This window comes from Aphelocoma coerulescens, chromosome 5 (genome assembly GCF_041296385.1).
Source record: "Aphelocoma coerulescens isolate FSJ_1873_10779 chromosome 5, UR_Acoe_1.0, whole genome shotgun sequence".
Classification (NCBI taxonomy): Eukaryota; Metazoa; Chordata; class Aves; order Passeriformes; family Corvidae; genus Aphelocoma; species Aphelocoma coerulescens.
The window spans coordinates 64,656,584-64,684,016 of NC_091019.1; the positions used below are offsets into that span (position 1 = coordinate 64,656,584).

General features: G+C 40.3%; 1 protein-coding gene across 2 annotated transcripts; it reads left to right on the forward strand.

Moving 5' to 3' along the window:
- The first annotated feature begins 55 nt into the window (after positions 1-55).
- On the forward strand, positions 56-26,832 carry WDHD1 (WD repeat and HMG-box DNA binding protein 1). Of its 2 annotated transcripts, none has more exons than XM_069018607.1 (26): positions 56-107; positions 989-1,081; positions 2,031-2,142; positions 4,103-4,254; positions 6,227-6,338; positions 6,879-6,929; positions 8,037-8,132; positions 9,537-9,629; positions 10,545-10,651; positions 11,635-11,770; positions 11,933-12,122; positions 12,298-12,488; positions 13,088-13,272; positions 14,335-14,576; positions 15,085-15,222; positions 16,138-16,294; positions 17,970-18,084; positions 19,438-19,569; positions 20,064-20,293; positions 21,768-21,898; positions 22,558-22,617; positions 23,440-23,483; positions 23,622-23,780; positions 24,155-24,294; positions 25,286-25,421; positions 25,941-26,832. In XM_069018607.1, exons 2-26 carry the CDS (start codon positions 1,005-1,007, stop codon positions 26,139-26,141), a joined length of 3,387 nt encoding a protein of 1,128 aa, XP_068874708.1. In that variant the 5' UTR covers positions 56-107; positions 989-1,004; the 3' UTR covers positions 26,142-26,832. The 2 variants fall into 2 exon arrangements, with proteins under 2 accessions (XP_068874708.1, XP_068874707.1); XM_069018606.1 differs by lacking the exon at positions 56-107 and adding an exon at positions 856-883.
- Positions 26,833-27,433: the final 601 nt, after the last annotated feature.

Consider the following 27,433-nt stretch of genomic DNA (forward strand, 5'->3'; position numbering starts at 1 on the left):
CGCCCGCCCCGGCCCCGCCCCGGCGCTGACGGCTCGGGCCCGGCCCCGCCGAGGGCGGAGCGGCGGCGGCGGGCGCGGGAAGGCTCGAACGGGCGGCGGGGCCGGCGGTGAGCGGCGGGAGGCAGGGAGAGGGAGGGACGGTGGGTACGGCCCCAGCGAGACCCCGCGGGCGGTGCGGGACCTTCCCGGAGCGGGGGCAGCCGGGGGGAATGGGGGTCCCTGCCGGGGTGCGGCGGGCGGCTCGTGTGGCCTGCCCTGGGATGGCCGAGGGACAGGCCCTGGCACGCCAGGCCCCTCCGGGCCTCGGTAACCCGGGCCCCCATCCCTGCGGTGTTCCCATCCCTGTGCCCCCTATCCCCGTGTCCCCATCGCCACGGTGTCCCTATCTCCTATCCCCACGATATCCCCATCCTGAAATGTCACCGTCCCTACAATGTCCCCATCTCCTATCCTCGTGACCTCATCACTGTGTCCCCATCACCACAGTGTCCCCATCTCCTGTCCCCGTGCCCCTATCCCCGCGATATCCCCATCCCGCAATGTCACCGTCCCTACAATGTCTCCATTTCCTATCCCCGTGACTTCATCACCATGTCCCTCATCCCTGCAATATCCAATGTCCTCATCCCCGTGATTTCCCCATCTCCTATCCCCATGTCTTTTTCCCGGTGTCCCCATCCCCGTGTCCCCCCCAGTCCCCGTGTCCCCATCCCCACGATGTCACCATCCCTACAGTGTCCCCATCTCCTGTCCCCGTGACCTCATCACTGTGTCCCCATCCCCACAGTGTCCCCCTCTCCCATCTCCCTGCTCGTCTCCCAGCAATGTCCCCATTCCTGTGTCCTCATCCCCACAGTGGGGATCCCTGCAGGTGGTTGAACCGGTGAGTGTCCCAGCAGCTCTCAACTTGTACCCCCATCTGATGTTCTTCCTGAAGTGTTTCCTTTTAATCGATGTTATTTCTCCTCTTTTTCCCCTCCATAAACAGAGAGGTGGGAGTGAAGATGCCATCAACGCAGAAGCCAATGCGGTACGGCCACACCGAGGGACACACTGATGTCTGCTTCGATGACACCGGCAGGTAACAGCCCCATGCCTAGAGACCGTGAGAGGGATGGGCTTGTTCCTGTCTGATGCCCTCCCCAGGAGTTTGGTATTAGGAAAAATTTCATCACTGAAAGAGTGGTCAGTCACTGGCACAGGCTACCCAGGGCAGCAGTGGAGTCCCCATCCCTGGAGGGATTTCAAAGCTGGATGTGGCACTTGGGGACATGGGTCGGTGGTGACCTTGGCAGTGCTGGGGGAATGGGTGGACTCGATGATCTTAGAGGGCTTTTCCCATCTTAATGATTCTCTAAGTTTCTATATCAGCCATTGCTATGTGGGATACTGGGATGGATTTATGGCCTGGCATGGCCCAAGAAATCCTTTGGGTTTTGCTTGTGCTGAGAACTGGCTGTGTGACATATTTAGATGCTCTACATTTGGAATTGATTGATTTATAACTTAAATGTAAGCATATATATATCCCCATATATATATATAGTAAGTTTTATATATATAAAAACTCTATATGCACATTTTATGAGAGTGACTTCATAGATTTTAGCAGAAATCAGTATAGCGTGGGAGTAAATATGTTTATGTATGCATTAAGAAATTAAAAATATAGTTGAAGGAATGCAATATTGGGCTTGCTATCTTTTCATCTTTTTCTTGTGCTAGTTCTTGAATGTTGAAATATAAACGATGTATTTAGTATTACCTTTTTATAGATTAAAAGGTAAACTGAAAAAACCCCAAGCCCTCTCAAAATAAACTCAAAGGATACACCTTATATACTGGGTATGGTTAAAGTCCATATTGTTTTATTCCTTTCTTTAGTTCATTATCATTGCAAAGACTGTTCCTAAGAGATGGTCTGGTAACAATCCCTTGAAAGCACAAAAAGCCTTGTTTGGCATTACAACCAAATGTTTAAAAAAGGATGCAGATTCCTGGATGTTAAGAAATCCTGTGTCTTTCCACAGCTGCATTGTAACTTGTGGCAGTGATGGTGATGTTAGGATTTGGGAAAACTTGGACGACGATGATCCAAAGTCCATTAATGTGGGAGAAAAGGCCTACTCGTGTGCTCTGAAGGTATGGTTGTTAACACAGCTCCTCTCAGCTGTGGATTTTCCTACAGATTGTGGATTTGCCAGCTCAGGGATGCTGGTTCTGTGGGTAACATTAAACAAGAATTACCTCTGACAATTCATTGTACCCCATACACAATTGTAGAGGAATTACTTTGTATACTAAACTTTTGTAATTTTTTTTCCCCTCCTCCTCCTTCACGTTCAGTTGTATTAATTTCTGACTTTGATCTCCTTTCTGAGAAACAAACCCATCAGATTAAGCTAATTATACAGTGAACTTTTTTGGTTGTTCCAGTGTTTTCTCACCATGTGAGTTGCCAGAAGTTTCCCAGCATAGGATGTGATCATCAAGTATTAGGAAGAAAGCCAAGAGGTTCTTTTATGTGGGCCTGTGTTAAGGTCCAAGGAATTATAATCTGTATTAACCAAAACTTGCTTCCACAAAGTGAGCAATGGTTTGGTAACACTTTTTTTTTTTAACTGGTTGATGTTTCACTCTCAGAATCGTCTTTTGGCCTAAAGATGCCTCTGACCCAGTGCCCCCAAAGTGAGAAGAGGATTTCTGTAATAGAAAATAATTATTTTTACTATGCATGTTCATGTATTTAGCTTGAGGATTGTCACATTATTTCCTTCATGTCCAGTTTTTGTTATATTGCATTAATAATAGTGGGCCTAAAATATTGTCTTTGTGGCATTTTTAGAAGAGAAGACTTCCAGAAGCCTACATCAGTTCTACAAATATTGTGTATTTAACCTGGCAGTGATAAAGGGAAAATTTTAAGTTGTTTTTCAACTATTTGTGGTTTTGGAGAGGAGTCTGAAGGAGGAAATTAATGAGTATTAACATATTTGTATTGCATTATAAGAATTATCATTTGAAATCCTATTCAGAGCTACTGCCTTAAGTGAATCCTCTTTCTTATGTCCCTTTTAACATACCTCATGGATCTATTTCTCAATACCTGTATAATCTATTTTCATCATTGATTTTTAGAGTATTTTGCTGTTGATTTTCATCACATTACTTATCCTTTTGCAAACTGAGTGAGGTGACTGGAATGGGTTCTCTTAGCAAATCAGTGGCAGACCCAGAAATTGTGAAAACTATTAAAGAATAGATGAGGAAAAATCCTGGGAAAAGTTGAAAAAGGTGCTTCTAGTTTTGAGGGATTTTTTTTATTTTTAAACAATGGGAGACTTAAATGTCAGGAAATCATTTTTCAAAAATTACTCTTCATTAATGAAATGTCATGAGGGACTGTTCTGAGATGTTGATGTAATCTGAGTAATAAATCTGATTTCTCATTTTTTTGTGTTGTTCACTACTGACTGCTTCTTTCTTTACCTTCAGGATTTTTACTATAATTTTAGACACCTTAACAAAAAACCCCAGCCACAGTACTACCTTCCCCCCCAAAATACACACAATAAAAACCAAAATAAGGCATTTCTTTATATTTATTTTAAAGTCTTACTGCTGTGTACTACTGAGAAGTACTATTGTCACTCCAAGAGGTATTATTTTCCAAGCATGGGATAATTATTTCTTTTGTTTTGCACTTTTAAAAATCTGGATTAATTTTTAGTAAACTTCTGCTTTCTTTTTTCTGCAAAGAACTGAGCTATAGCTCATGAGCTTCTCATCTTTCCCTGGTGGCATTTAACTGAGAATTCCAGTCCAAGGGTGCCCTCTCCTGATGCTGCAGCAGATGAATCTAAATAGCATGCAAGTTAGTTTGGTTAAAGTGATAGATTATAAAAGTTACTATTCTTGTCTGTATTTTTTGTGGGAAAAATATAAGTGAAAGAGTAATTTCCCTTACTACTCTTATTGTCAGACCTTTATGGAATGAATAAAGTTAATCTGCCCAAATATTTGGGACATCAGAGCAGTATTTTTGTCCCTATGGCATAAATGTGTTTTAACTAACAGATTTTATGACTGATTTTGTTGTCAGGATGGAAGACTGATCACAGCAGTCTCCAACAACACTGTCCAGATCCACACATTTCCTGAGGGAGCTCCAGATGGGATCCTCACTCGTTTCACCATGCACGTGAACCACGTCACCTTTAGTCGTGATGGCACCAAAGTTGCTGCTGGATCCAGGTAATGTGGGCACCACGAGGAGAAGCACTGCTGCCCTTCAGAATCTGGAAACTTCCTCACAGGCTGATTGTTACCAAGGAGATCATGAACCCACAAACCTCTGAGGGCTTTTTAAAGGATTGGAAAATGCCTTCAAGGGGGTGGAGGGGAAGAAAGGAATGAAAAGGAGTTTGGGAAACAATGCTCTGGGAGATACTTGATCCACCAAGTAGTTTTATATAGAAGTCTGGTGTTGCGAAATAATTTCTTTTCTTTGGGAGACTTGAGTGTTTTCAGCTCTCAGTCTGATGCACAAGTGTTCACCCTTCTGGATGTCTCCTCTCATTGAGGGTTTTGTCACTGGGAGCTGAGGATGATGTCCTGACTGCTCAGGATCATGGAGCTGCAGATGAATGTGCACATCTAAAAGTTAGATTGGTTCTGATTTGTGTGAGAGGTTTGAGTCACTCTCTGGCATAAGCATCACCAATCTGCCAAACGACGACAGATGACACTTTCAAGACTTGCCTGAGGGGAATTTAATACATAGTTTAGTTCTTTTCTCAGGGCAGCACGTGGCTTTTTCAGAATATACTCTAGTCCTTTAACAGAGAAGGTAAAAGAGCCAGCAGGCAATGGGTTTTTTGTGGTTTTTTTTCATGTATTTAAGGCTCAGGTGATTCTTAATTGGATCTGGTGAACTCTTTGGGCAGCCATAGCTAATTCAGGCTGTCTGCTTGCCTCTCTTCTGGAATTTTGCTCCACAGGGGAGATGGCAGAGATCTGCTTCCTGACTCCTCTCAGTGTGAATTGAACCAGAAAAGCATTTTGGATGAACATGCTGGACTGTGAACTCTGGCAGCAGCTCCACCAAAACTGGGAGGCTGGGCAGCAACCACTGCAATCACCAAATCTGACAGGGATCATGGCTTTGGGCCCTCTGCCAGTGCTTGTTTCTGAGGGAACAGCTCTGCCCCAGGATCTGACTTTGATTAGAGAGATTAGGCAGACAACAAACTCTTTGCTGTTTCTAAAACTTCTATAACCCCCCAGTACTCCTGCAGCCTGGCTGAGGCTCCCACGTTTTTAGGAAAAAGAGCTCACAAGACTCTCAAGCCACCCCTCAGTGAGGTCTTGTGTGTCATACTGAAGGAGAATGGTGAAAGCCATGAAGTGAAGGAGTGCATCTGAGAAAAACTGCTTTTATTTGTCCCAGATTTCTCTGTTTTTACATGGAGTCTGCAAACTTCAGTTGTATATAAATTTAACATCCAATTGGCTGCCGAATTTCACATGAACTATATGAAAACAGTTAAAAATAATGGTTAAACCTATAGAATTAGATCACAAAATGAAATTTGGGGGTGTTGCAATGAGGTTTGAGAGGGAGTGGTACTGGAAGTTTGTCACAGGAGTTCTGTGTCTTAGGAATTACGATTGATATTTTGAGTTAAACTGCAGCAATGGCTGCAATTTTGGAAGGAGGAATAAAGTTGTAAAAATTCTCTTGTTGTATCTGATACACTAAATGGTCTTCAAAATCCAGTTAAAAAGTCACAAAATAAACTACTTGCACCATCTTTTTTTTAAAAGACACATGACCAAATAATTATAGTAATGAATATTGGTCCCACTCAGCAGATAGTTCCTGTTAAGTCATCAGCTCTCTGGTATCCGAGCAGAGATTTTTATTAGATCATGTAGAATATTGTGTTAAATGGGTATGTGGTCTGTGTGTGCCTAGTATCTTCTTCAAAAAAACAACCATATTTTATTAATTTTGACATGAACAAAAATAATTTTCTGATAAAAATAGTCTGGCCTTACTTTTATTGTAACAAGCCTCAAGATTCTCATCTTTCATTACATCATATAGTGTTGAGAGCTGTAACTTTCCCAAAAGATATTTAATGCCCAATTCTTATTGCCATAAAAACACAGCTTGTCATTGTTAATAGCAATGTCAATAATTTTATGTCATTGTGATCTGCAGTGACTTTATGATCAAAGTTGTGGAGGTGACTGATAACAGCAAGCAGAAAACATTCCGAGGACACGATGCTCCTGTTTTAAGCCTGTCTTTTGACCCCAAGGATGTTTACCTGGTAAAAAAACCCCTTTCTCTGTTTACTTTCTGCTTTGAATCTCATCTTCCCTGGGGGAAAAAAATTAAAAATGTAGTTTTTTACCAAAAAAACCAACCAGTGACTGGGCAGATGAGAAAACTTCATTTCAGCTGACCTTGCTGGTGATGGAGTGTGTCACAAGTTGTTGCCTCCCAGGAGGACTCAGTCTATGCTTTACTACTCAGTTACTGTCTGTGTTCTTCTGGAATCTAATTTAGAGGAGAAAAGGTGCCTCACTAAAGAAATTTAATATTAATTTTGAGCATCTTTGGCAAATAAATAACTCACTTGAAGTATGAGAGTTTGTAATTACAGCAGCTTGGAGCTGAGGACCATTATCAAGATGACAGTATTGGAAAGTTTTAAGTCTTAAAGTGATTTAAACAGGGAGGCTTTCTTTTTAAAGCTGCCTGTGTATCACATGTCTGTAGCATTGGTTATAGGGATTTTTTCCATTTTGTGGCATTAATTTCTCTATGTCTTTAATTATTAATTTGTTTACTCCATTTTCTTACCGAGGCCTCGGCGAGCTGTGACGGTTCTGTCAGAGTCTGGAACATTGCAGATCAGGTAAAGGCTGCCCTTTCCACGTGAAATCTTTCCTAAGAAATCCAGGATTTTCCAGAGAAGGCTGGACTGAAATAACCCTCCTGGAGAAGGATTTTCCTTTTGGGAATGAAATCTAGCTACACTTCACAGAATACTTCTATCTACTTCTGGGAGAAATTCCAAAACCTTATTATGAAATGTTGCCTGGGTAGCTGTGTTTTGTTCTTCCTGTCTGTGAAATCCCTGGTTCCTTCCGTTCATCTTTCCTAATTGGCCAACACTGTAAGTGCCAAGGACAAAATAAGGATAGCAACTGACATCAGATTCCTCATTTCAGAATTTCAGCTCATTGCTTTCAGGACTGAGGAATTTTGATTATAAGAAACAATTTATTAACTGTAGTAAACACATTTAGCCTCTGCTCTTAGATCTGTAAAGAAATTGAGATTTTCAGGTGAAGGCTTTAATAAGGCAGTTCTGCATATGGATATGGCATTAGTTTTGCTAAATGCCATTGACTGAAATAAGAATCCCTGTGGAATTATTTCTGTAAGTGCAGTTGAAAATACACCCTCCACACTTGTGGATTGCTACTTTTTCAGGACACAAGCCTAGTTGTGTGAAATCTTGTGTTCCAGACTGACAGTGGGTGCCTTCTGGGGAAATTATACTGAGAATGTTCCAGGATTGGGGCAGTTTGATGCATGAATCTGTGCTGTGATTTGAGATTGCAGCCATTCATTCTTTATACTGCTGGGACCATATTCAGGCTTCTGTGTGTCACCTTGGTGCAGTTGATCTGGGTTTGACAAATGCTTTTTGGCCGCATTTCTCTATAACCTAAAAATAGATGAGCTCATTTGTTCTGTACTTGATTAAAAATACATGTTCTGTGATCTTATTTCTGTTACAAGTAGTTTTATTGTCATTAAAATAGTTTCAGGGCTACACTGACAAAGTATTTTTAAGGCAGTATGTACTACTGTATTTTGATGAAAGAGATTATTTCAGTTCAGATCTATTTCTTCCTTTTGGTTTTTTTTCCCCCACCCTTTTCCTTTAAGAATTTATACTAAACAGCAGATTTTTGCTGAGCTAGAAAGCTTATTTTTTAAAATTTGTTTTCAGACATGCACGACAAGCTGGCTGCTGCTGCAGAAATGTAATGATGTGATAAATGCTAAATCAATCTGCAGGCTTGCCTGGCAACCTGGCACTGGGAAGGTAAGTGACATTGTTTTATCACATCTTAATCCTTTTCCCTCTGAGTCCAACAGTAGAATTCAATCTGGGCAAGCCCAAATTGCACCTCCTGGGAGTAAGGAAAATATTTGGGGTGAAATTCCCTTTTAGGAAACATAAAAAGCTGGAAATGGTTCCTTGTTTAAACTCCAGACTGTGTTTGGCAGGAGTCCAGCTGTCAGCCCAAACCAGCATTAAACAGTCTTGGTGTGCTGAATAGGAAGGAACATTGTACACGAGGGAAGTAATCAAATTGCTCACAACAGAGCATCAAAGGAGTCCTGTCCTTCTCTGCTTTAAATAAATATTGCCCTACTCGGTAAATATTGCCTCAGTAAGTTGCTGCCTTTCTTTTCACCTGAAGATCAAAGTTGCAGGAGGGTGTAGCCAGGTGGAGGTCAGTGTCTTCTCCCAGGTCACAAACGTCAGGACAAGAGGAAATGGCCTCAAGTTGCATCAGAGGAGGTTTAGATTGGATCTTAGGAAAAATTTCTTCACCAAAAGGGTTGTCAGACCTGGTACAGCTGCCCAGGGCAGTGGAGGAGTCCCTATTCCTGTAGGGATTTCAAAGCTGTGTGGATGTGGCACTTGGGGACATGGGTTAGTGGTGAAGATGGCACTGTCAGGTTAATGGTTGATGCCCTTAGAGGTCTTTTCCAACCTAAGTGGTTCCATGATTCTCCAAAATCCCTGGCTGCTATGACAGTGTTATGTATCAGTTTTCCATGGAACAGTGAATGTCACCCTCAGTACAAATTGTTTCAATATCCATATTGCATAAAAACAAATACTTCCCATTTTTAGGCTAATTCTTCACACAGACATGCATTTGAAGTGTAAGCAGTTGTCTTGCTTCTCTTACAAAGCAAATTGTTAAGACTCCTAAAAAAAATAATCCTAAAGAAATAAACAGCCAGTAACATTTCTGTAGTTTTATGAAGATAAAATGAGCTGGTTTAGGAATCAGCTTTTCAAATCAGATTTATTGAGAAATTCTGACCAAAAGGAGTTTGGGGAGGGAGGGTAAAGAATCACCTAAGCCTTGTGCTCAGAGCATTGAAAACTATATGTGTGTGTGTGTGTGTTTCAGATGTTTGATAACTAAGAACTTCTAACCTTAGGGTGCAGTTTTCTGCCAGAAGGAAATGGAGATTACAGTAAAAACAGGCATGTTTTGCTCTGTTGCATGTGGGAAGCATTAAAGAACCTTGTAATTTAAATTACTTCAGCTTCCTCTCTCAGTTGGCGTGGCTGGGATGTTAGAGAGCTGTTAAGTACTGAGGCAGTAACATCTGTGAGGCTTCTGAATGAAGGAGCTGTGCTGTTTGAATGTTCTGTTTGACAGGTAACTTGCTCTAAATTGTGTAATATTTCTCCTTTGAGCAGCTGCTGGCAGTTCCTGTAGATAAAGTTGTAGAACTGTTCAGAAGAGAAACCTGGGATAGTCAATTTGATCTGTCTGATGCCTCCATCACACAGGTAGGGGCAGGAGCGAGTGGCTTGTTAAATACTCTGTAATTTAAATGTTATTCTGCTAGAAATTGTCTTCTGCACAGTACCTCTCCCTTCCCTGACCCTCTTCTCTTGGTAATGATTGTTCACATTTTCTGTTTAATTTCTGATCCTGTTACTTTCTGTTGGAAAACAGGGCAGAGATACTGAGTGATGTCAAACACCTTCATGTGGCTCTGATTCCCCTCTTTATAGTAACCCACCAGGTCTCTAAAGTCTCCTGGTGACTCACCCACTGCAGCTGGAGAACATCTGTTTTCACAAATTGCTCTAAATACAGAGCTTTTTAGAGAAAATGTCAGGAGTATTATTTCTGTACGGAGCAGAGATGTCAGTTGTTCACTTTATGTTTTATTGAGCTGAAATTTAGTAGACATGACTGTGCTACCTTCTTTCTTTTGGCCTCACTATGTGCTTGGAAATCTTTGGGTTGAAGAGAACCACCTTCTAGTTTTATTAAGATGCAGAACACACAGCCTTGGATTTTAATTTATGGGACTGTATTAAGTTCAAAATAAATAAATCTATGTTTAGTGCTGAGTTTGCAAAATACACTCTGCTTCTTTCTGCATGTCTAGAATTGGGTTTTGTTTGGCCTCGTGGCAGTGTTTAATGACAGAAGATGGATATTCTGAAACAAAAATAGGTGTGCTATCTTTAAAGAGTGTTTTTTTAAAGCAACCATTTTTGTAATAGTTTTTAAAGAAAAGGAGCCTACCTATCCCCAGCCCTTATACAGGAAGCTGGATATGGTTTGTTAAAGATGATGATTATTAATTTTTTTATTCCAGAATATCCGTCTGTTTTAAAATCCAGAACAGGAATGCTGTGCATGCATTGGTCACTTTTTATTATTATTTGTTTTATTTTTTTTTTCCTTAGCCCTTGAATGTTGTGGTCTGGTCTCCTTGTGGGCAGTTCCTGGCAGCTGGAAGTGTGGATGGGAATATAGTGGTGTGGAATGTGGAAACCCAGCAGTGCATAGAGAGGTATTCAGTGTTGTTCCATAAATCCCCAAGTTCATCTCTTTTACTTGAAATAGAATTTGATGTTCTTTCCTGTAAAACTTTTTTGTGCAAATGTAGAACTCTGCCTCCTGAAAAACCCTAATAAGATTTACAGGGTTTTGTGGTTTAACCTGTCAGGTAGCTTAGGGAAGGGACTTGAATGTGGATTTTGTTCAAATCCCAGAATCTGTCTTTCTGTGTATATCTGTTATTACTTTTGAATCTGATCATTGATTAAAGGATAGCTTTGATGGAAACAAATTTTCCTCACATCCCAGACCCCAAGATCATTGGCAGTAACATGTTTTCTAGAGGGAGAGGAAAATACAGGTCAGTCAGTCAGCCATCCATCCTCAGCTGTAAGCCAAAAAGGACAGACTGGCAAATTGCACTGTGGTTAATTAAAGCTCTTAAAAGACCCTAAATATCCCCCCAGTTAAAATCAAAATGTTATTAAGTGAGGTAGAGAAGAAGAGAATGATCTAAATATTTTGGGTAGGAAACTTGATTGTAACTGTACTGTCTATGTTAAGAATTATGGACAGATTATGTAAATAATTAATGGAATGATTTTTTTGTGAGGATAAAGGGTGGAAAAGATAGAGGATTAATTTTTCAGTTTAGTACAAGAGAAACAAATAACTTTCTTTCTGTAACTGGATGGTTCTGGAATAAATGAGCACTGAAGAATTCCTTTGTCTTCTCTACGTGTATCAGGATGCTGTTTTAAGAATATGATTCTAATTGATTTTTAAACCTTAAATGATTTTCTTCATAGAAAAGGAAGACTTGCTCTATTTTTTGTAGCAGCTGTTTACTCTGAAGGTGACCTATTAATTGTCTTACTATGTGTAATTTCACTTTCTTGTACTAGTGGATATTACCACTTTTTGCAATAACTCTGGAGGGGAGGGTTCTGCCCTGACTGGCTTACTAAAAATCCATTATTTTCATATTCTTTTTAGGATGAAGCATGAGAAAAAATACTCAATTTGTGGACTGGCATGGCACCCTAAATATAAGCAAATTGCTTACACAGACACTGAAGGAAATCTGGGGCTGTTGGAAAATATTGGTGATGTAGAGAAGCCAAATGACAAGGTGCTCAGTACCAGTGATTTCCTGAATTAATAACATTCTTTAGGTTATAAGTTATATGGAACATCCTGTTTCGTGCTTTGCAGGTTCCCTTTTGTGTGTTAATTTATTTCTTGAATTCCTTGTCCAAAAGAAGTTTTGTGCTGATGGCTAATCTGTTTTTAGGCTGCCAGTGCAGTGGCCAAAGACTACAACGATCTGTTTGATGGAGATGATGATGATTTAAATGGGGATATGATTGAACCACCTTCTTCCCCAAAAACTGGAGATAATGAGGATGATGCTGATGACCTTATGCAACCCCCAGGCCATATGAGACGGGCAGTAATTGATGATGATGATGATAACTCACTAGGTACACTATGAACTTATTTTCCAGAGCTCTTTTACTGGGCTGATCTTCTAGCACCCTCTACTCAGATATATTTTGCTTTGTTTTTCCAGAGAAATCTTGACTGTTTTAAATGTTTTTTAACCTATATTCTGTCATAATACTGTGTGTAAGATGTAAATTTTTTTTTCACTTCTAGATATTGGGTTGATAAAAGCTAGTTCTGGTCTTCTTGAAAAGGAGGATGATGGTGATGATCAGACTGGGGGCTTTTCAGCTTTGCCACCATCATCTACACAACAGCCTTTCTATGATGGGCCAATGCCAACCCCCAGGCAAAAGCCCTTCCAGTCTGGCTCCACTCCTGTGCATCTCATGCATCGATTCATGGTAAATCTGTGTGGTTATTTAGATTTAGATGCTTCTTTTATATTTAGTATTGTCCAGTTTGTGTCATGTTTTAATCTCATCCAAGACATTTTTTTTAAAATACGTTACAGCTAAATAATGGAAAGTAGCTTTGTTTTCATGCAAGGACTCCATAATATTTTGGTTTACATTTCAGTTGCTTTAGAAATAAATACTTGCCTTTAAGACAAAATCAAGCTATGCAGTTTGTACGTGTGCTACTGAATTCTTGCAAATTCATTTAAAAATTCTTTTTTAGTCAGAACTGTGGGTATTTTTGTGCTGTTAAGGCTTGTATGTTAATAATTCACTATTTCTTTCTGTCTGCAAGTTCTTCGCATTTGATTTGGTAAGGAGAAAGATGGGTGAGCAATGAGGGTGAAACTTTCTGTTTTAGGAAATCACTGTTTTAGGAACCACGAGTCCTGATTACACAGGTCTTCAGTCTTCCTGCAGCCTCCCACCCAGTGTTGTTTCAGATAAAATAATTACAGCAGGCTGCTTTAGGGCAGTATATCTGATGGATTTATGGCATTTGATCTGATGGTTTTTTTGGGTGTGTGTGTGGTTCCTTTTGCCAGGTGTGGAATTCAGTTGGAATCATTCGCTGCTACAACGATGAGCAGGACAATGCCATAGACATTGAATTCCATGACACCTCTGTGCATCATGCCACACACCTCCCCAACTCCCTGGGCCACACCATGGCTGACCTCTCCACTGAAGCCATTTTGCTGGCCTGTGAGAGTACAGAGGAGCTTGCAAGGTAAGGCCTTGCTCTGCAAAACCCATAATAGGGAGCTGCTTTTAACTTGTTTCAAATATTTCTACTTTTATTTTCAGCTTCTCTCAATTTTGAGCTTTTTGGCTTTTGATCATTCTTTTTATTTATGGGACCAGTTTCGAGGAGGATTTTAGCTTCTACCTACTTGAAGACTTCAGGAGTATTGAAAAAATGTAGTTTGTTTCCTGAGAATTTCTTTTTAATTCCTTTTTCAAATGTATATATACTGGAAACTTCACACATTGCAGGCTCAAAGGGAATTGTAAACATGGACAATAGTTTTTCAGTCTACTCAGATCAAAGATCAATCATAAGGGTTCAGCTATTTCTTTTCACACTGTTGCTAAGGAGACATTTGGAGATACCCATAAGAATTTCAAGTGTGAAGAACACAAGTTTATGAAAACCACAGAAAGATTTAAGCAGCTGGGCCAGCTAAACTCTGTTCTTGCATTTAAGAACAATTTCAACAATATTTTATTGTTGGTTTCTGTGGAAATATCTTGAGGAAAGAGCTTTCTTCTTATTTTCACACATACAGCCTTGTGGTAAGTTGAAAAGCACCCTTTAAAAGTATTATTTGTTATATATTGGTTGTCTGACTTTGGAAGTGTCAGTGTTTTTCTCAATGGAAATCAATTATCTCTCAAAAGGCATGATGTCTGTGGACTGGTTATAGGCAGTTTTCAATTATTAAGAACTGAAGTTTTTAATATTTTTTCCCTTTGAAAGATAGCATAATATGACAGACTTCTAATGAGGACTGATATTCAGGGTGCCAAGGGTGCTTCCATCTAAAAAATCAGACCTACAATTGTCTCTGCTTCAGGCTTTAGTCTTTAAATATGCAGTGCTGGAGGTCAAGCTGGCTCTTCAGTTCCTGAGTAATAAGAGCAACACCTTTGCAAGTGACCACTTGAAATTTGTAGTCCCATCTGTAGTTCTGTCAGAGATCTCTGATAAAAATGTAATATACCAGTGTATTTTCAGGTGTTGTATTTACTTCATGTTGAGATGTCTGTTGGCTCTTTGTCTCTGCCTTAGCAAGCTCCACTGCATCCATTTTGGCTCCTGGGATGCCAACAAGGAGTGGACTGTGGATATGCCAAAGGATGAAGAGATTGAGGCCATCTGTCTAGGTCAGGGCTGGGCTGCCTGTGCTACCACTGCCCTGCTGGTTCGTGTGTTCACAGTTGGAGGAGTTCAGAAAGAGATCTTCAGTCTCCCAGGCCCAGTGGTGTCCATGGCAGGACACGGAGAGCAGCTGATGATTGTTTATCACAGAGGTAGTTTTCTCCCTTTTGTCTTTTTGTGAACTGAGGTTGTTTTCAATCCTCATCTCTCACTGGCTTTGCACACTGGTTAATTTGTTTGTAATCACCAGAGTGTGTTTTCTTCTTCTTTCCTTCGTGGTGTTTTTCTCCTTTTTCTTTCCTGGGTGATGCTTTTACAAGCACATCCATCACAATCCACGGACCTGTGACTTCTGACAGCAGAGCCTACATTTGATATTGGGATGCTGAGATTAAACTGTGGGGAAGGGAAGAATTTTGCAACAGTGAAATTAATAGATTAAACTTGTGTTTCACATGGGCCAGAAGGAATTACTACAGGAAATTAAGGAAGCTCTCGTTACGCACAACTTGTGTGTCCAAAATATCAAATAGTTGTGTGTCTGACAGTGGTATCCATGGATAATGCTGCATTAGAATTAATTTTTGATTCAAAACTAATTTAGCCAAGAGCCAAGGCAATTCTGTTTTCTAACAAAGTCATTGAACAACTTCTTCCTAGGTACTGGGTTTGATGGGGACCAGTGCCTCGGGGTCCAGCTGATGGAGCTAGGAATGAAGAAAAAACAAATTTTGCATGGAGACCCTCTTTCTCTTACAAGGAAATCCTATTTGGTGTGGGTTGGATTCTCTGCAGAAGGTATGAAATACCTGCATGAGAGGTTGAGAAGTACTGACACTGTTGGGAGGATTACAGGAAAGCTGGAGAGGGACTTCGGACAAGGCAAGGGGAAATGGCTTCAAACTGCCAGAAGTCAGGGTTAGATGGGATGTTGGGAAGAAATTCTTCCTGGTGAGGGTGGGGAGACCCTGGCGCAGGGTGCCCAGAGAAGCTGTGGCTGCCCCTGGATCCCTGGAAGGTTGGATGGGGCTTGGAGCACCCTGGGCTAGTGGAAGATGTCCCTGCCTGAGGCAGGGGTTGGAACTAAATGATCTTTAAGATCCTTCCAACCCAAACCATCCTGTTATTCTGTGGAGGAGTTTGGGTAATTTAATGCCCTTTGAATAATGTTGATCTTGGGACTTGCACTTTTTCTTCCAATCTCCTCTACGTTAAACAAAATTCTATTTTTCTATTCTTTCAATGTATTTGTCAGAAATCTTTAGTATTTTCTCACTCAAATGTTATCAGAACTTGTTCTCCTGATTGGTTTTCCTGCTCAGCCAAAAGAAATAAACTGTTAGTACACCATAAGAGCTCCCTGACTCCCAGAGTCGGTACCTTGGGAGGACCTTTTATCATAAACATAAAAAGTAATTGTATAATAGCTGATTTCCTTTGGGAATCTGCCCAAGCAGTATAAATTCGATTTCTCCATCAAATGCTTTAACTTTGAACTTGTCAGTTAACCAGCAGTGGTGTTAGCTGACAGAAGGTGGCGCATCTTTCCAAGGAAACTGCCTTTTCCCACCTAATTTGTGCCGTGTTTGGGAGCGAGGATGTTGTATTTGAAATATGTAAACCATCATTTCTCGGCTGTATCCAGTACTTCCATCTTTGCTGGGTTGTAATTCGCTGCCTGTCAGAGGAAATGCTCTCATTTATAACAAACAGGTACCCCCTGTTACGTGGATTCCGAGGGAATCGTGCGCATGCTGAACCGAGGGCTTGGGAACACTTGGATCCCAGTGTGCAACACCAGAGAGCATTGCAAAGGGAAATATGACCATTATTGGGTCGTTGGCATCCATGAAAACCCCCAGCAGCTCAGGTCAGATAATTCTCAAGGAAATGCTTTGTTTGTCTTCATTTCCAATCCCAGAAAATCCCTTTCCAATCTCTTTTTACAGTGAGAAACTGCAAACTTCAGTTTGTGCTGAAACAGGTGGCTGGTAAATATGCACAGCAAATGGTAACTCCCCAAATATAATTCTGCATGGAGGATTCATTACTAAACGGTTTTGAGTGACTCATTAGAGTCTTATAATTTGTAGCTGATTAATTGTGGCTCTTTGCCTTGTCTCGGGGGTGTGTGCTCTTTATTGACACATTCATAAAACTGTATTTTGCTAGAGAAACTTCCTAAAGTTATGGTGGCTGTTAGAAATCTGCTTCTGCTTTTGATGATTTTGGGTTCTTTTCTTTTTTTTTTCCCCAAGTTTTTGGGGTTCTTGGTAGATTCTTCCCCCCCTGTGTTTTCCCCTTTTGTGCCTCTGAAAAGAATCCAATCCTATAACTAATCTGCATAATTAGATAAATCAGAGCTGTCTGTTACTATATTAATATTTAAACTGTGGCCTTGAAGAACCATTTTGGATGTAAAATTGCTCAAATATGTAGCTGAAAGTTAACAATTTCTTTATAAAATGTGGTACTAGTGTGTCTAAATAACTGTTTCTCTTTAGTGTGACATGCATGCTGGACATTTTGTTGCTAAGCTTTATTTGTAGCTCTTTTTGTTCAGTGGTCATTTTCCTACCAGGGCAGAATTCATCAGCTCACATATTTTACTGAAATTTAAACTCTCTTACTTTACTAGTCATGGACAATTGTAGAGTTTGGTGGGAGACTGCATTTTATTTAAACTTCTGTGACATTGTTCATAATTCTCTGCTTGTTTGGAATAAGGGAAATAATTTGATATCTCTCTTAAATGTCACTTCCCTGCCTTGTTTCTCCCTCCCAATCATTATGTTGGCCTCCAGAAAATTCACCAAAAATGTGCAGGACACATCACATTGATAAGATGGTCAACTGTGGGTCTCTCATCCTGAGTTTTTCTTCTACTTTGAGAAAGACAGTGCTGCTCTCTGAATTGCAAAGAACATTTTCCTCAAACCAGCAGCATAATGAAGATAAGGAGGGGGGAGGGTTGTCGTAGAAACACCACATGCCTTAATTAAGAGATAGCCAGAACACTAATGCTTCCTGTTCTTTTTTTCCCAAGTCTCTGAAACAGCAGCTTAGAAACCCAGATGTTTTTGTCAGTGCTGCACTGGTGCTGCAGGAAATGCAGCTCTTCCCCAGTCAATGGTTTGCTTAAGTGATTGTTACCAGAAACTACTCCTTTAAATATAATGAAACAATAAGTGTGCTCCTTCCGTTGTTCAGTGGTTTCTGATTTTAACATCTTGCATTTACATTTTGTAACAGCTCTTAAATCAAACATTATGTGAGATCAAGATCAGAGTGTGTTACGTGCCTCATTTGGAGTTTAAAGTGTGAACAAGAGCAGCGTGTGCCTTGCTGGTTTTGAAATCTTTTCTTGCTTGCCATGTACAGATAACCCTTTATCATGCAATCTTACACATTGCTGTATTTAAGCCAGTCATTTAATTACTGCTTTCCAAAGGACAAATCCTCTTAAAGTGTCTTGCTGCTTAGGACACGTGGTTTAGACGTGGAACATCTGGTGACTGGAGGTGTGTTTTGTTTCCTGTGCACAGGTGTATTCCTTGTAAAGGAGCCCGGTTCCCTCCCACCCTGCCACGACCTGCTGTAGCCATTCTGTCTTTTAAACTTCCTTATTGTCAAGTTGCAACAGAGAAGGGACAGATGGAGGTATGGAATGGTGTGGAGTCCACAGCTGGGAGTCTCAGGTGTCCCTGTAGTGGGGGTTATACAAGACTCCTGTTAATCACCTCTGCTGTGAAAGAGGAAAGTGCAAACCCTGAGTAAAACAGGTGGCCAAGGGGGTTGTTTGGGTTCTGTGTTTTGTGTAGCTTTTCTGGTTTGGTTCACAACTGTTTCTAGAAGAACACAAAATGAAACTGGCAGAGCTGATGCAAAGTTGTATTTACACGTGATCTGTTTCTGACCAGTGAAGTCTTTCTCACTCTCATTTTTTTAGTGGGTTGTGATACCAGATTTTGGGATCCCAGTCAAGACGCCCTTGAAAATGTCTGGTTTTTACTATTTTAGGCATAACAAAATTTTTGGAAGATGTATTCAATACTATTGAATACTAAGTATTCAAATTCATAATCACTGAAAACACAGGTCTTCTGGCTTGGCTTATTTAGAGGCTGGTTGAAGCAAGATGTGTCTGTGGACAACTTCTAGAAAAATAACTGTATTTATTCTTCAGTTTTTATTGGTTTAAGTATTTCAAACTTGTGCTCCTCAGCTGTAATGCACAAAAGAGAAATGAACATAAAATTCTAACCTCAGCCTTTGAACAGTTTAATGCTATTTGAAATTTATTCTCTTTGATAGAAGTGTAGATTAACATTTTCAATAGTAAACACACTGTCATTTTTAATGAATTCTCCTTCATTTGTTTAAGTCTTTTGTTCTTTATCTGATAGAGTATGTTTTCCATTCCTCCCTCCAGCCAAAATAATGGGATGAGAATGCCAGGAACTGTTAATTTCCCTTGAGGGAATATGTGTAGGTAAAGAAAAGTTATTCTAATGCATCTGATGAAAACATACTGGTTTTAAATAAGTTTATAATTATTTTGAACAAGGCTAGCCTGGTCTAATAGCCATACTTGCATTATATTTTCTGTTTATGTGTCTCACAGGTAAACTCCTAAATTTACTGAATTATTCTGGAATACCTCCAGTTTGCTGTGGGACAGCAGATAAAATAATCAATTTGTTCTAGAATTCTCTGTCCTGATAGTATAATGGTGAACATGTAGGTCTCATCTTGCTGCAAGCCTGTAGTATAAATGGAATTCAACATTTATGGCAACTGTGTGGATCAGTTTGTATAAGTGTGGTTGTTATCCATCTTTTCCTTGATAGGCATTGACTTTAGGAAGAATTGTCTACCCCTCACCCTCATTATCAGAGGAAAAGAGCATTTAAGAATAAGTTGATAAAATACACTGTAAATTGTTAGGCATTGTGTTATGCACTGGTTTTTCTCCTCTGAATTCCTGCATGCATCCTTCTCCCTTTTTTTCAGGAACAGTACTGGCGTTCTGTTGTATTTCACAACCACATGGATTACTTGTCAAAAAATGGCTATGAATTTGATGAAAATGCTAAAAATCAGGCAGTGAAAGAACAGCAGGAACTTCTAATGAAGCTGTTTGCTGTAAGTACAAACATATAACAGAAAGGATCCCTGAGACTTTACCCCTGAGACTGGAGGTGCTAAAGGCCAGATTGGATGGGGCTTGGAGCAACCTGCTCTAGTGCAAGGTGTCCCTGCCCATGGCAGGGGGTTGGAATGAGATGAACTTTAAGGTCCCTTTCAACCCAAACCATCCTGTGATTCTATAATTTATTTGTAGATGTCATCTGATGTAAATGCTGATGTGATTCCTCTTATTAGGAGTCTGGCTAGTGATTGTCAATCCAGCCAGTTCAGACTCTGATAAAAAGTGGGCTGCACTTCATCTTGTTTATCAGTGTGAAGGGTGGGGGGAAGAAGGAAATAAAAAAGCTTTTCCTTTGCTCTATAGCTCACAACTGTTAGTGGCTTGTCTTTATTCATTCACTCCACCAAGACCTTGATATTCTACTCCTGGAGTCTTGAGGGAGCTGTGGAATTGAGGTGTGTGACTCCCCAGGCTTCTTCTCTTGCAGCTTTCCTGTAAGCTGGAGCGTGAGTTCCGCTGTGTGGAGCTGGCTGACCTCATGACACACAACGTGGTGAATTTGGCCATCAAATACGCCTCCCGCTCCCGCAGGCTGAACTTAGCCCAGCGCCTCAGCGAGATGGCTGTGGAAAAAGCCTCGGAGCTGGCAGCAGCACAGGAGGAGGAGGAGGAGGAGGAGGAGGAGGAAGAGGATTTCCGAAAACACTCGAACGCTGGGTAACGCAAATTTCTGTGGCTAAAAAACTGGGATGGTTTTTACTGCTCTGTTAATGTTTGATGCACTTCTCTGGCCCACAGTTTGCAGGGTGTTTGTGGTGAAGTGATGGTTTGTGTTGCTCTGCTTGGAAATGGTACTTGTAAAATGGTACATGCTTGTTGGTGTTTTGGGAGGACTCATTAGTCCCAGAATACCAACACAGAGGGAAATATCTCCACTCCCTGCTTTCTGTGTGCCTGTGTCCAACAGCCTCAGAGCCAAAGCAGGCTCAATACCAAGTTGCTGTGACTGGAATTTTTTCTTCCCACCTTTCCCTGCCTTTGATTATTTGACTCCCACCTATTTTTTTTTTTCCTCTTTGTCTCAGTCTCTCAATCTTGATTCATTCCACCTGTCTTAAAATTCTATTTTTCTTCACCCATCCCTTTTCTTCAATATCCCATCTCAGTCTATTTTACTTAGTCTTATTCCCTCCTCACTAATCCCAGCTCTTCAAAGCTATGGAACATTCTACAGGCTGGCTCTGCATTCTTTTTCTCTCTGTATCTATGCTATCAACCTTTCCTCTCCTACCTGCATCTGGTTTGTAAAACATGATGAGGCAAAAGGAGTGTGTGTGTGTGTGTTTTGGTGGGTTTTTTAAAATTGTCCTGGGTTTTTTTAACATATTTAAATTTATATATATATTTATATTCATTTATGTCATATTGTTGGGAGCAATGCCTTCCAATAGAAATTCTATGTATGAAGTTTGGGACTTATTTAAGCAAGAGGAAGTGATAAGTCCCTGAACTTATCTGTAGTCTTTCCCCTTATTTTTCTGTGTGAAAATGCACAGTCAAAACTCATTTCTAAATGCTCTGGCTTGTTCTTCTGGCTTGTGTGTGGAAGCTGTAATCCCATGCCTGCAACTTCAACCACTCTGGGGGTTAAAATCCATCACAAACACTATGTTGTTCTTAGTGCCAGAGTAATCTAATACTGACTGTTTTGCTTGAAAGAAATGAGCCTTTTGTTTATGTATATTATACAGATTTTGGTAATTGATAAATTTTAGGAGAAAAGTGCAAGAATTGTACATCCTACTATACTGGGAATTTAGAGAATAATCAGATTAAATGTTAAAACTTGATACCTTCAGTATGAAATTATATATCCATGTTACCACCTGTGTGTATATTCATAGATGCAGAAAGGTAATCTGATGATACTGAAGGTATATGTGTTTACATGAGGATTACAGAAGATCTTTAATATTTGCATTTGTATTTGTTGCAAAGTGTTCTGGCAATAAAGTTACGGAGTGGTTAATGAATCTTTAACCATCACAGTTTAGTCAAGGTATAATGCACATAAATGCCAAATGTATTGTTCTTATTGCCTAAATTAGGTAAGTAAGCTTGCTCTCTGTTGTTTCAGTTTTCCTTCTGACCTTGGTGACCACTTCCTTTCTGCTGAATTCCTTCCTTTTAGCTACAGCAGCTCTGCCACGGAGTGGAGTCGGCTGCCAGGCAGGAATGTTCAGCAGGACCAAGAAGTGGAAGATGCTGAAGAAACTGATGCCTATGAGGAAGCAGAAGAGACCCTAGAAGTGCATCAAGAGAGTAAGAAAAATATATTCTGTGAATAGACTGGAAGTTATCCAGATAACTTTTGCAGACTTAATAAGGAATTAAGTGGCTCCATATTCCAGCCTGTGCCTGCAGTTGCTGCAGAGAAACAAGTTTGCTGTGTGTCATCTGCTGTGTCACAGCTGTGTGTGCATTGTACTCAGTAGCCATTAGAGGGGCCCTGAGGGACTTTTTCCTGTTGCCTGATTATATTCCTAAAGGACTGGCTCACCTTCTAATCAGTTACTTTGGTTTCAGCTCCAATATTGCAGGAGTTGGATTGATAGATGTGTAGTTTGCTGGGCACACTTTAAGAAATAAACTTAAGGCTTAAGGAATAAATTTGCAACTCTAAATCTAGGTAGAGGTGACAGATAGTTTTGCAGAAGTGTTTGTACTGTCTGAAAATGAAAAGTCATGCTTTAAAATATAGATAATTCTACTGTAATTGTGGAATCACAGAATGATTTGGGTTGGAAGGGACCTTAAAGATCATCCAGTTACAGCCCTGCTGCCAAGGGCACAGATACTTTTTACTAGACCAGGTTGCTCCAAGCCTCATCCTTCCTTACTTCTCTGTTTGGTTGGCGTTTTTTTAAAAGAAATTATGCTTCAATATTTTATTGCACTTAAATATGTACTCCTTTTTTCAGAAGAGCCAAATCCGTCCTCCAAAGGTGTCATTTCAGCAGAGGTGACTGCTCCAAAGTCTGGTGAGTAAATTGTTTATTCCAGGATAAAAGGATGACACCTTTGTCATTCTTCACAATATCTGCTCCTGGTTTTTATCCTCTGTCCTCCCATTACTTCTTAAATTTAATGCATAACAGTGTTGTCAAATGGTAAATTCACAGATTCATGGGATGGCTTGGATTGGAAGGGACCTTAAAGCTCATCTCATTCCAACCCCGTGCCATGGGCAAGGACACCTTCCACTATCCCAGATTGCTCCAAGCCCTGTCCAGCCTGGCCTGGTGACACTGATTGTTGTTCTCACATTTTTAAGAGGTTCCCTATTCCTGTCTTCATTACCTAATGATATTCCATAACACTGCTCTGATTGCTTTAGCTGTGCCAAATGCTGAATCAGTGCCTGCCTGGCTATGCCATGAAGACATTCTTTGGGACAAGGGAAAAATGAGAACAGTGATCAGTGGATTTTGTTTCACTAATCACAGGCACGTTTATTACTTGCATGGCAGAGTGAGTAATCCTGATGTAGAACTGTGAGTGTGGGCAGGCAGGGGCAGAATGTGACCTCCAGCAACCTGCTAACCATTGAGGAAGAATAATAGGAGTGGAAACGGATTTGGGAGTGGAGGAAGTACTGGGTCTTCCTCTGGATTTGTATTTTAAACTGTTGGTCCTGTGTGGCATTTCTGATAACTAAGAATAGCTGAGCACGTACAGCATAACCTTCACAGGGTTATTAAAGTGTCTTTCTACTCATCTAAAATGTGCACATTGCTTCAAAGATTTAAATATATGTGAGAGTGCACACATTTTTACCTTCTTTTGTCTCTCCTCTGAAATAGCTCTGGTTGCATCCAGCAGCCGAGGACGAGTGAATCCATTTAAGGTAAGAATTTTGCAGCTGGGTCGATTGTGATGCTCTGAAAATCACAACAGATTCTGTCTGAAGTTTCCAATATAACAGACACCTTGGAGGAGAACATGACAGAAAATAAATAAAACACCTATTTATTTGTTTTGCTAGGTGACATCAAGCAAAAAGGACCCAGTGGTCCCCTCAGGAAATGTTTTAGACAATATGACCAAATACTCAAAGAAAACATCTTTGTCTGGCAGCAGAGCTGGAAACAAGCAGAACCCTCCAGTTATAAAGCCTCTGACACCCAAACCCAAGACCAAGCAGGTAATGTTTGTAGTCTTTCTTGCATCATTTCAGTGAGCAAAGAACAAAAAATTGAATTTTACCAGATTTTATCAAGTATGAGTAAAGCAACTTAGACAGCAGAATTCATTTAAGCACAGTGCAAAACCTATGAAAGCACATGAAACAGCAGAAAAAAAATCAATTGTAGAAATTACTTTCTGTACTGAGCCTTGTGCTTTTATTTTAAATAGTGTAAACACTGCTGTGCTGAAATTGGATGGATTAGATGCTCTATTAATGCAAGTGATTATTATGTCTTTAGGAAAGGCTTGGGGTTTGTTAGTCTACGTGGTACATATTGTCTGAGAGTGAGGTGTTTCTACCTTTTTCTTTCTTATTCTCCATTTCTGTAGGCTTTGGCAGCCTCCTTCTTCCAGCCTCGCACACCTATAGCTAATCCTGCTGAAAAAACAGTGGAAGAAAGAGAAGAAAAAGCAGAAAACGAGTCCCAAGAAGCCAAAGTCACTGCACAGGAAAACACTGAAAACAGAAGGTGAGAGACACTTGCATCTCAATGCCATATTCCAATTTTGATAGACATGCAAGTCCAGAACTTATTTTATTTCTGAAGATGTTGGACTGGCCAAAGAAATACAACATGAAGATTGAAGTTTAGCTCACAAGTTGTCATATTTGTGAACCCACTTCAGAAATGTGGGAGTGAGTAATAAATGAGCAATTCAAAATGTAATTTTGGGGCTCTAAGCAATGGTTTTTGCCTTGATACTGCTTGTAATGATCTTTGATAAATGAAACCATGCTGCTGTGTCAGTTCCAAGTATAGGAAATACTGAAAGTTTAAACATCTCTAGAAAATCTCAGAGTCTCAAAACTAAGGGTCTTATGTGAAAGAGTAAAAGCTTTGTTTTGGTGGGTTTTTTAAAAGAGAAGGTCAACAAAAACTTGAATCACCTGAGGAGCTCATCTCTTCCTAGCTAAGGGTCTAATCTGTCTTGTTCCTGGGAAGCAGATGTATTTCCCAACAATCCCAATCCTCATGAAACCTGCATTATTACAATCATGTTTCATTTAGGCTTCATTTAGCCTGAGGAAGATGAAGGTACTTATTGCTCATTTGGACTGGCATTCTTTTCATTAACCTTTACAGGTAATATTCTACAACAAGTGGCAAAGAGAGCTGTGAGAAGAAGGAGCTGAGATGTGCTAATGAATGTGCTCTATTTTTAGGTTGAAGGGACCCTGTCAGAAAGGAAGAGAACCATTATGCTTTGTCATTCTAAAACTGGAATGTTAATCTCCATATATGTATCTCACAGTTTTAATAAAAATGCTTGACTTAGTCTGGCCTTGTCAGCATGTTCCCTGAGCATCCTGCAGTGGGAGAGAGGAGGCTGCTGACTTGAGAGGTCTTGTCTTCTGAGAACAAAAAAGCCCAGTTAGGTGCTGTTCAGAAGTGTTGCTTTGGGAGGATATGGTTTTCCTATAACCTTCTTAACCAGACAATTTTTGTGTGTTTGCTTTAGACCAAAGACAGGTTTCCAGATGTGGCTAGAAGAGAACAGAGCAAACATTTTGACAGATAATCCTGATTTGAACGAAGCAGAAGTAATAAAAGAAGGCATGAGTCGATTTAGAATGCTGACATCAGAGGAAAGGATGGTAAAAAAAGATTCTCTAATTGTGTGGTTAGGAATATTTTCTTTAAATTCCACTCTTGTCCATCTTCATGGATTTCAGTTTTGAATTGTGCCTTGATCTATGACATATAATTTAGTAAAATATAAACTGAATTATAGGCATTATCAGAAAGCAGCTTTTCCAAAGTGAGGCTTTTGAGAGGAATCAATGAACAAATAACAAAAGAGAAAGGAATGAGTTTAAAGTCACATAGCCAGGCTAAATTCACTGAGGCTTAAATTTGTTCTAATTCAACTTGTTGGGCCTTTTGGGGTTTCTCTTTTCTCCAGAAAGACAATTAAGATCTTCAATTTCATACACAGTTTCAAAAGAAGGACAATATTGTTAGAAGACAAGAAAGTGAGGAAATAGTTCCTTACTTAATCCTTGTTAGTTCTTCACAGGAATTATTTCAGTACCTTAAAATCAGAGTAACAGGGTGTATAAAACAAAGTGGTGAGTTTTGTGGCCTAATTTGTAGTTTTCTGTTCTCCTTCAAAGGTGTGGACTGAGAAAGCAAGAGGAGGAAGAGTCAATGACTCAACAGAAGACAAAAAGCGAAAGCGTCCTGCAGCTGAGGAAGATGAAGTGAAAAAGAACCAGGAGCAGAAATCTGAGGACACAAATGTATCCAAAAAATCCAAGCCTTTGGATCAATCCACAAACAACAGATTGTCAGCTTTTGCCTTCAAGCAGAGCTGAATGAAGTGGTGCTTTCTCAGTGTCTGTGTTCTGAGAGCATTCATGGAAGGAATTCCTCTGTGTTGAGGAATTGGCTGCCATGCTCAAAGAGCACTGGCAAAAAGAGTGCCTGGCTCCAAACAGTCTGTTAGAAAGTGTTTTCTTATCAATTTTTGAGAGAAATGTTGAATCCCCTCTCACAGTCTTTTACAAGTTACTGCTCATGGGCCTGTTCCCTGGCAGCACAGTCCTGAGCAGTGCTGTGTAGCTGTGGTACACCCCGTGTGCCTTGGTACTGCTGATACTGAGTGCTAAATGCAGATTAATCCTTCTGGGGAGGGTGAACTGCATTCAAAATCTGCCCTGTGATTTGAGAGAGGCAAAATAATGGCTTCACTACCATTCCTACTGCCTGTGAGATAGGACACTCAAGGAAATGGGTGAGAGGGGGAGAAAGGTGAACAGCAGCAACATGTTAAAGCTGCATTTTCAACATCTGTGGCAGTGATATGGGCAGGGATAGAAAACCAGAGCAGAGGCTGAGTTAGGAAGGTCAGGTGTGCAAAGCCAAGCCATTCCAGACTGTGCAAAGGTGCTTTCCCAATCCGTGTCTCAGCAGGGTCCAGAAAGTGCTCAGAACTTGTAACGTTTCTAATGTTTGTTTCTGTAATGTTTGTTTCTTTAAATAAAACGTGGCTGTTTCTTTGTTTAAGTTGCTGGAGTCCCCTTTGCAGTTGTAATTAAGGGAAACAGATTTCTACCTACCAGCCCTAAGGCAGTCAGTTGTTTTTACCCTGCTCTGGAGACAGGGCATCATGTCTAACAAATGAATTTGAAGCAAACTCAAATTTTGAAAGGTTTTCTAAGATCAGTTAAAATAATGTAACATTTTAGCGTGACAGCTGAGACTGAAGAGTTCTCAAATTCTTTTTTTTTTCCTGTGTTTGCACATCCTTTCATTGTTTTCTTTTTTCATTCCTCTTCATACTGGCACAGAGAAGCTGTGGCTGTCCCATCCCTGGAAGTGTCCAAGGCCAGGTTGGATGGGGCTTGGAGCAACCTGGGCTAGTGGAAGGTGTCCCTGCCCGTGGCAGGGGGTGGAACTGGATGGGCTTTAAGGTCCCTTCCCACCCAAACCACTGTGATTATACTGAAAATACATCAGTTGGACTTGATGATCTTAAAGATCTTTTATGACTTCAACAATTCTTTGGTTCTATAAAAGGCAAATGACTTCCCATTAAAAACACACTTTAAACATTAAAATCTGTAGACTGAAGATTGAGTGAGATTTCAGTAAAAGCCATTACATT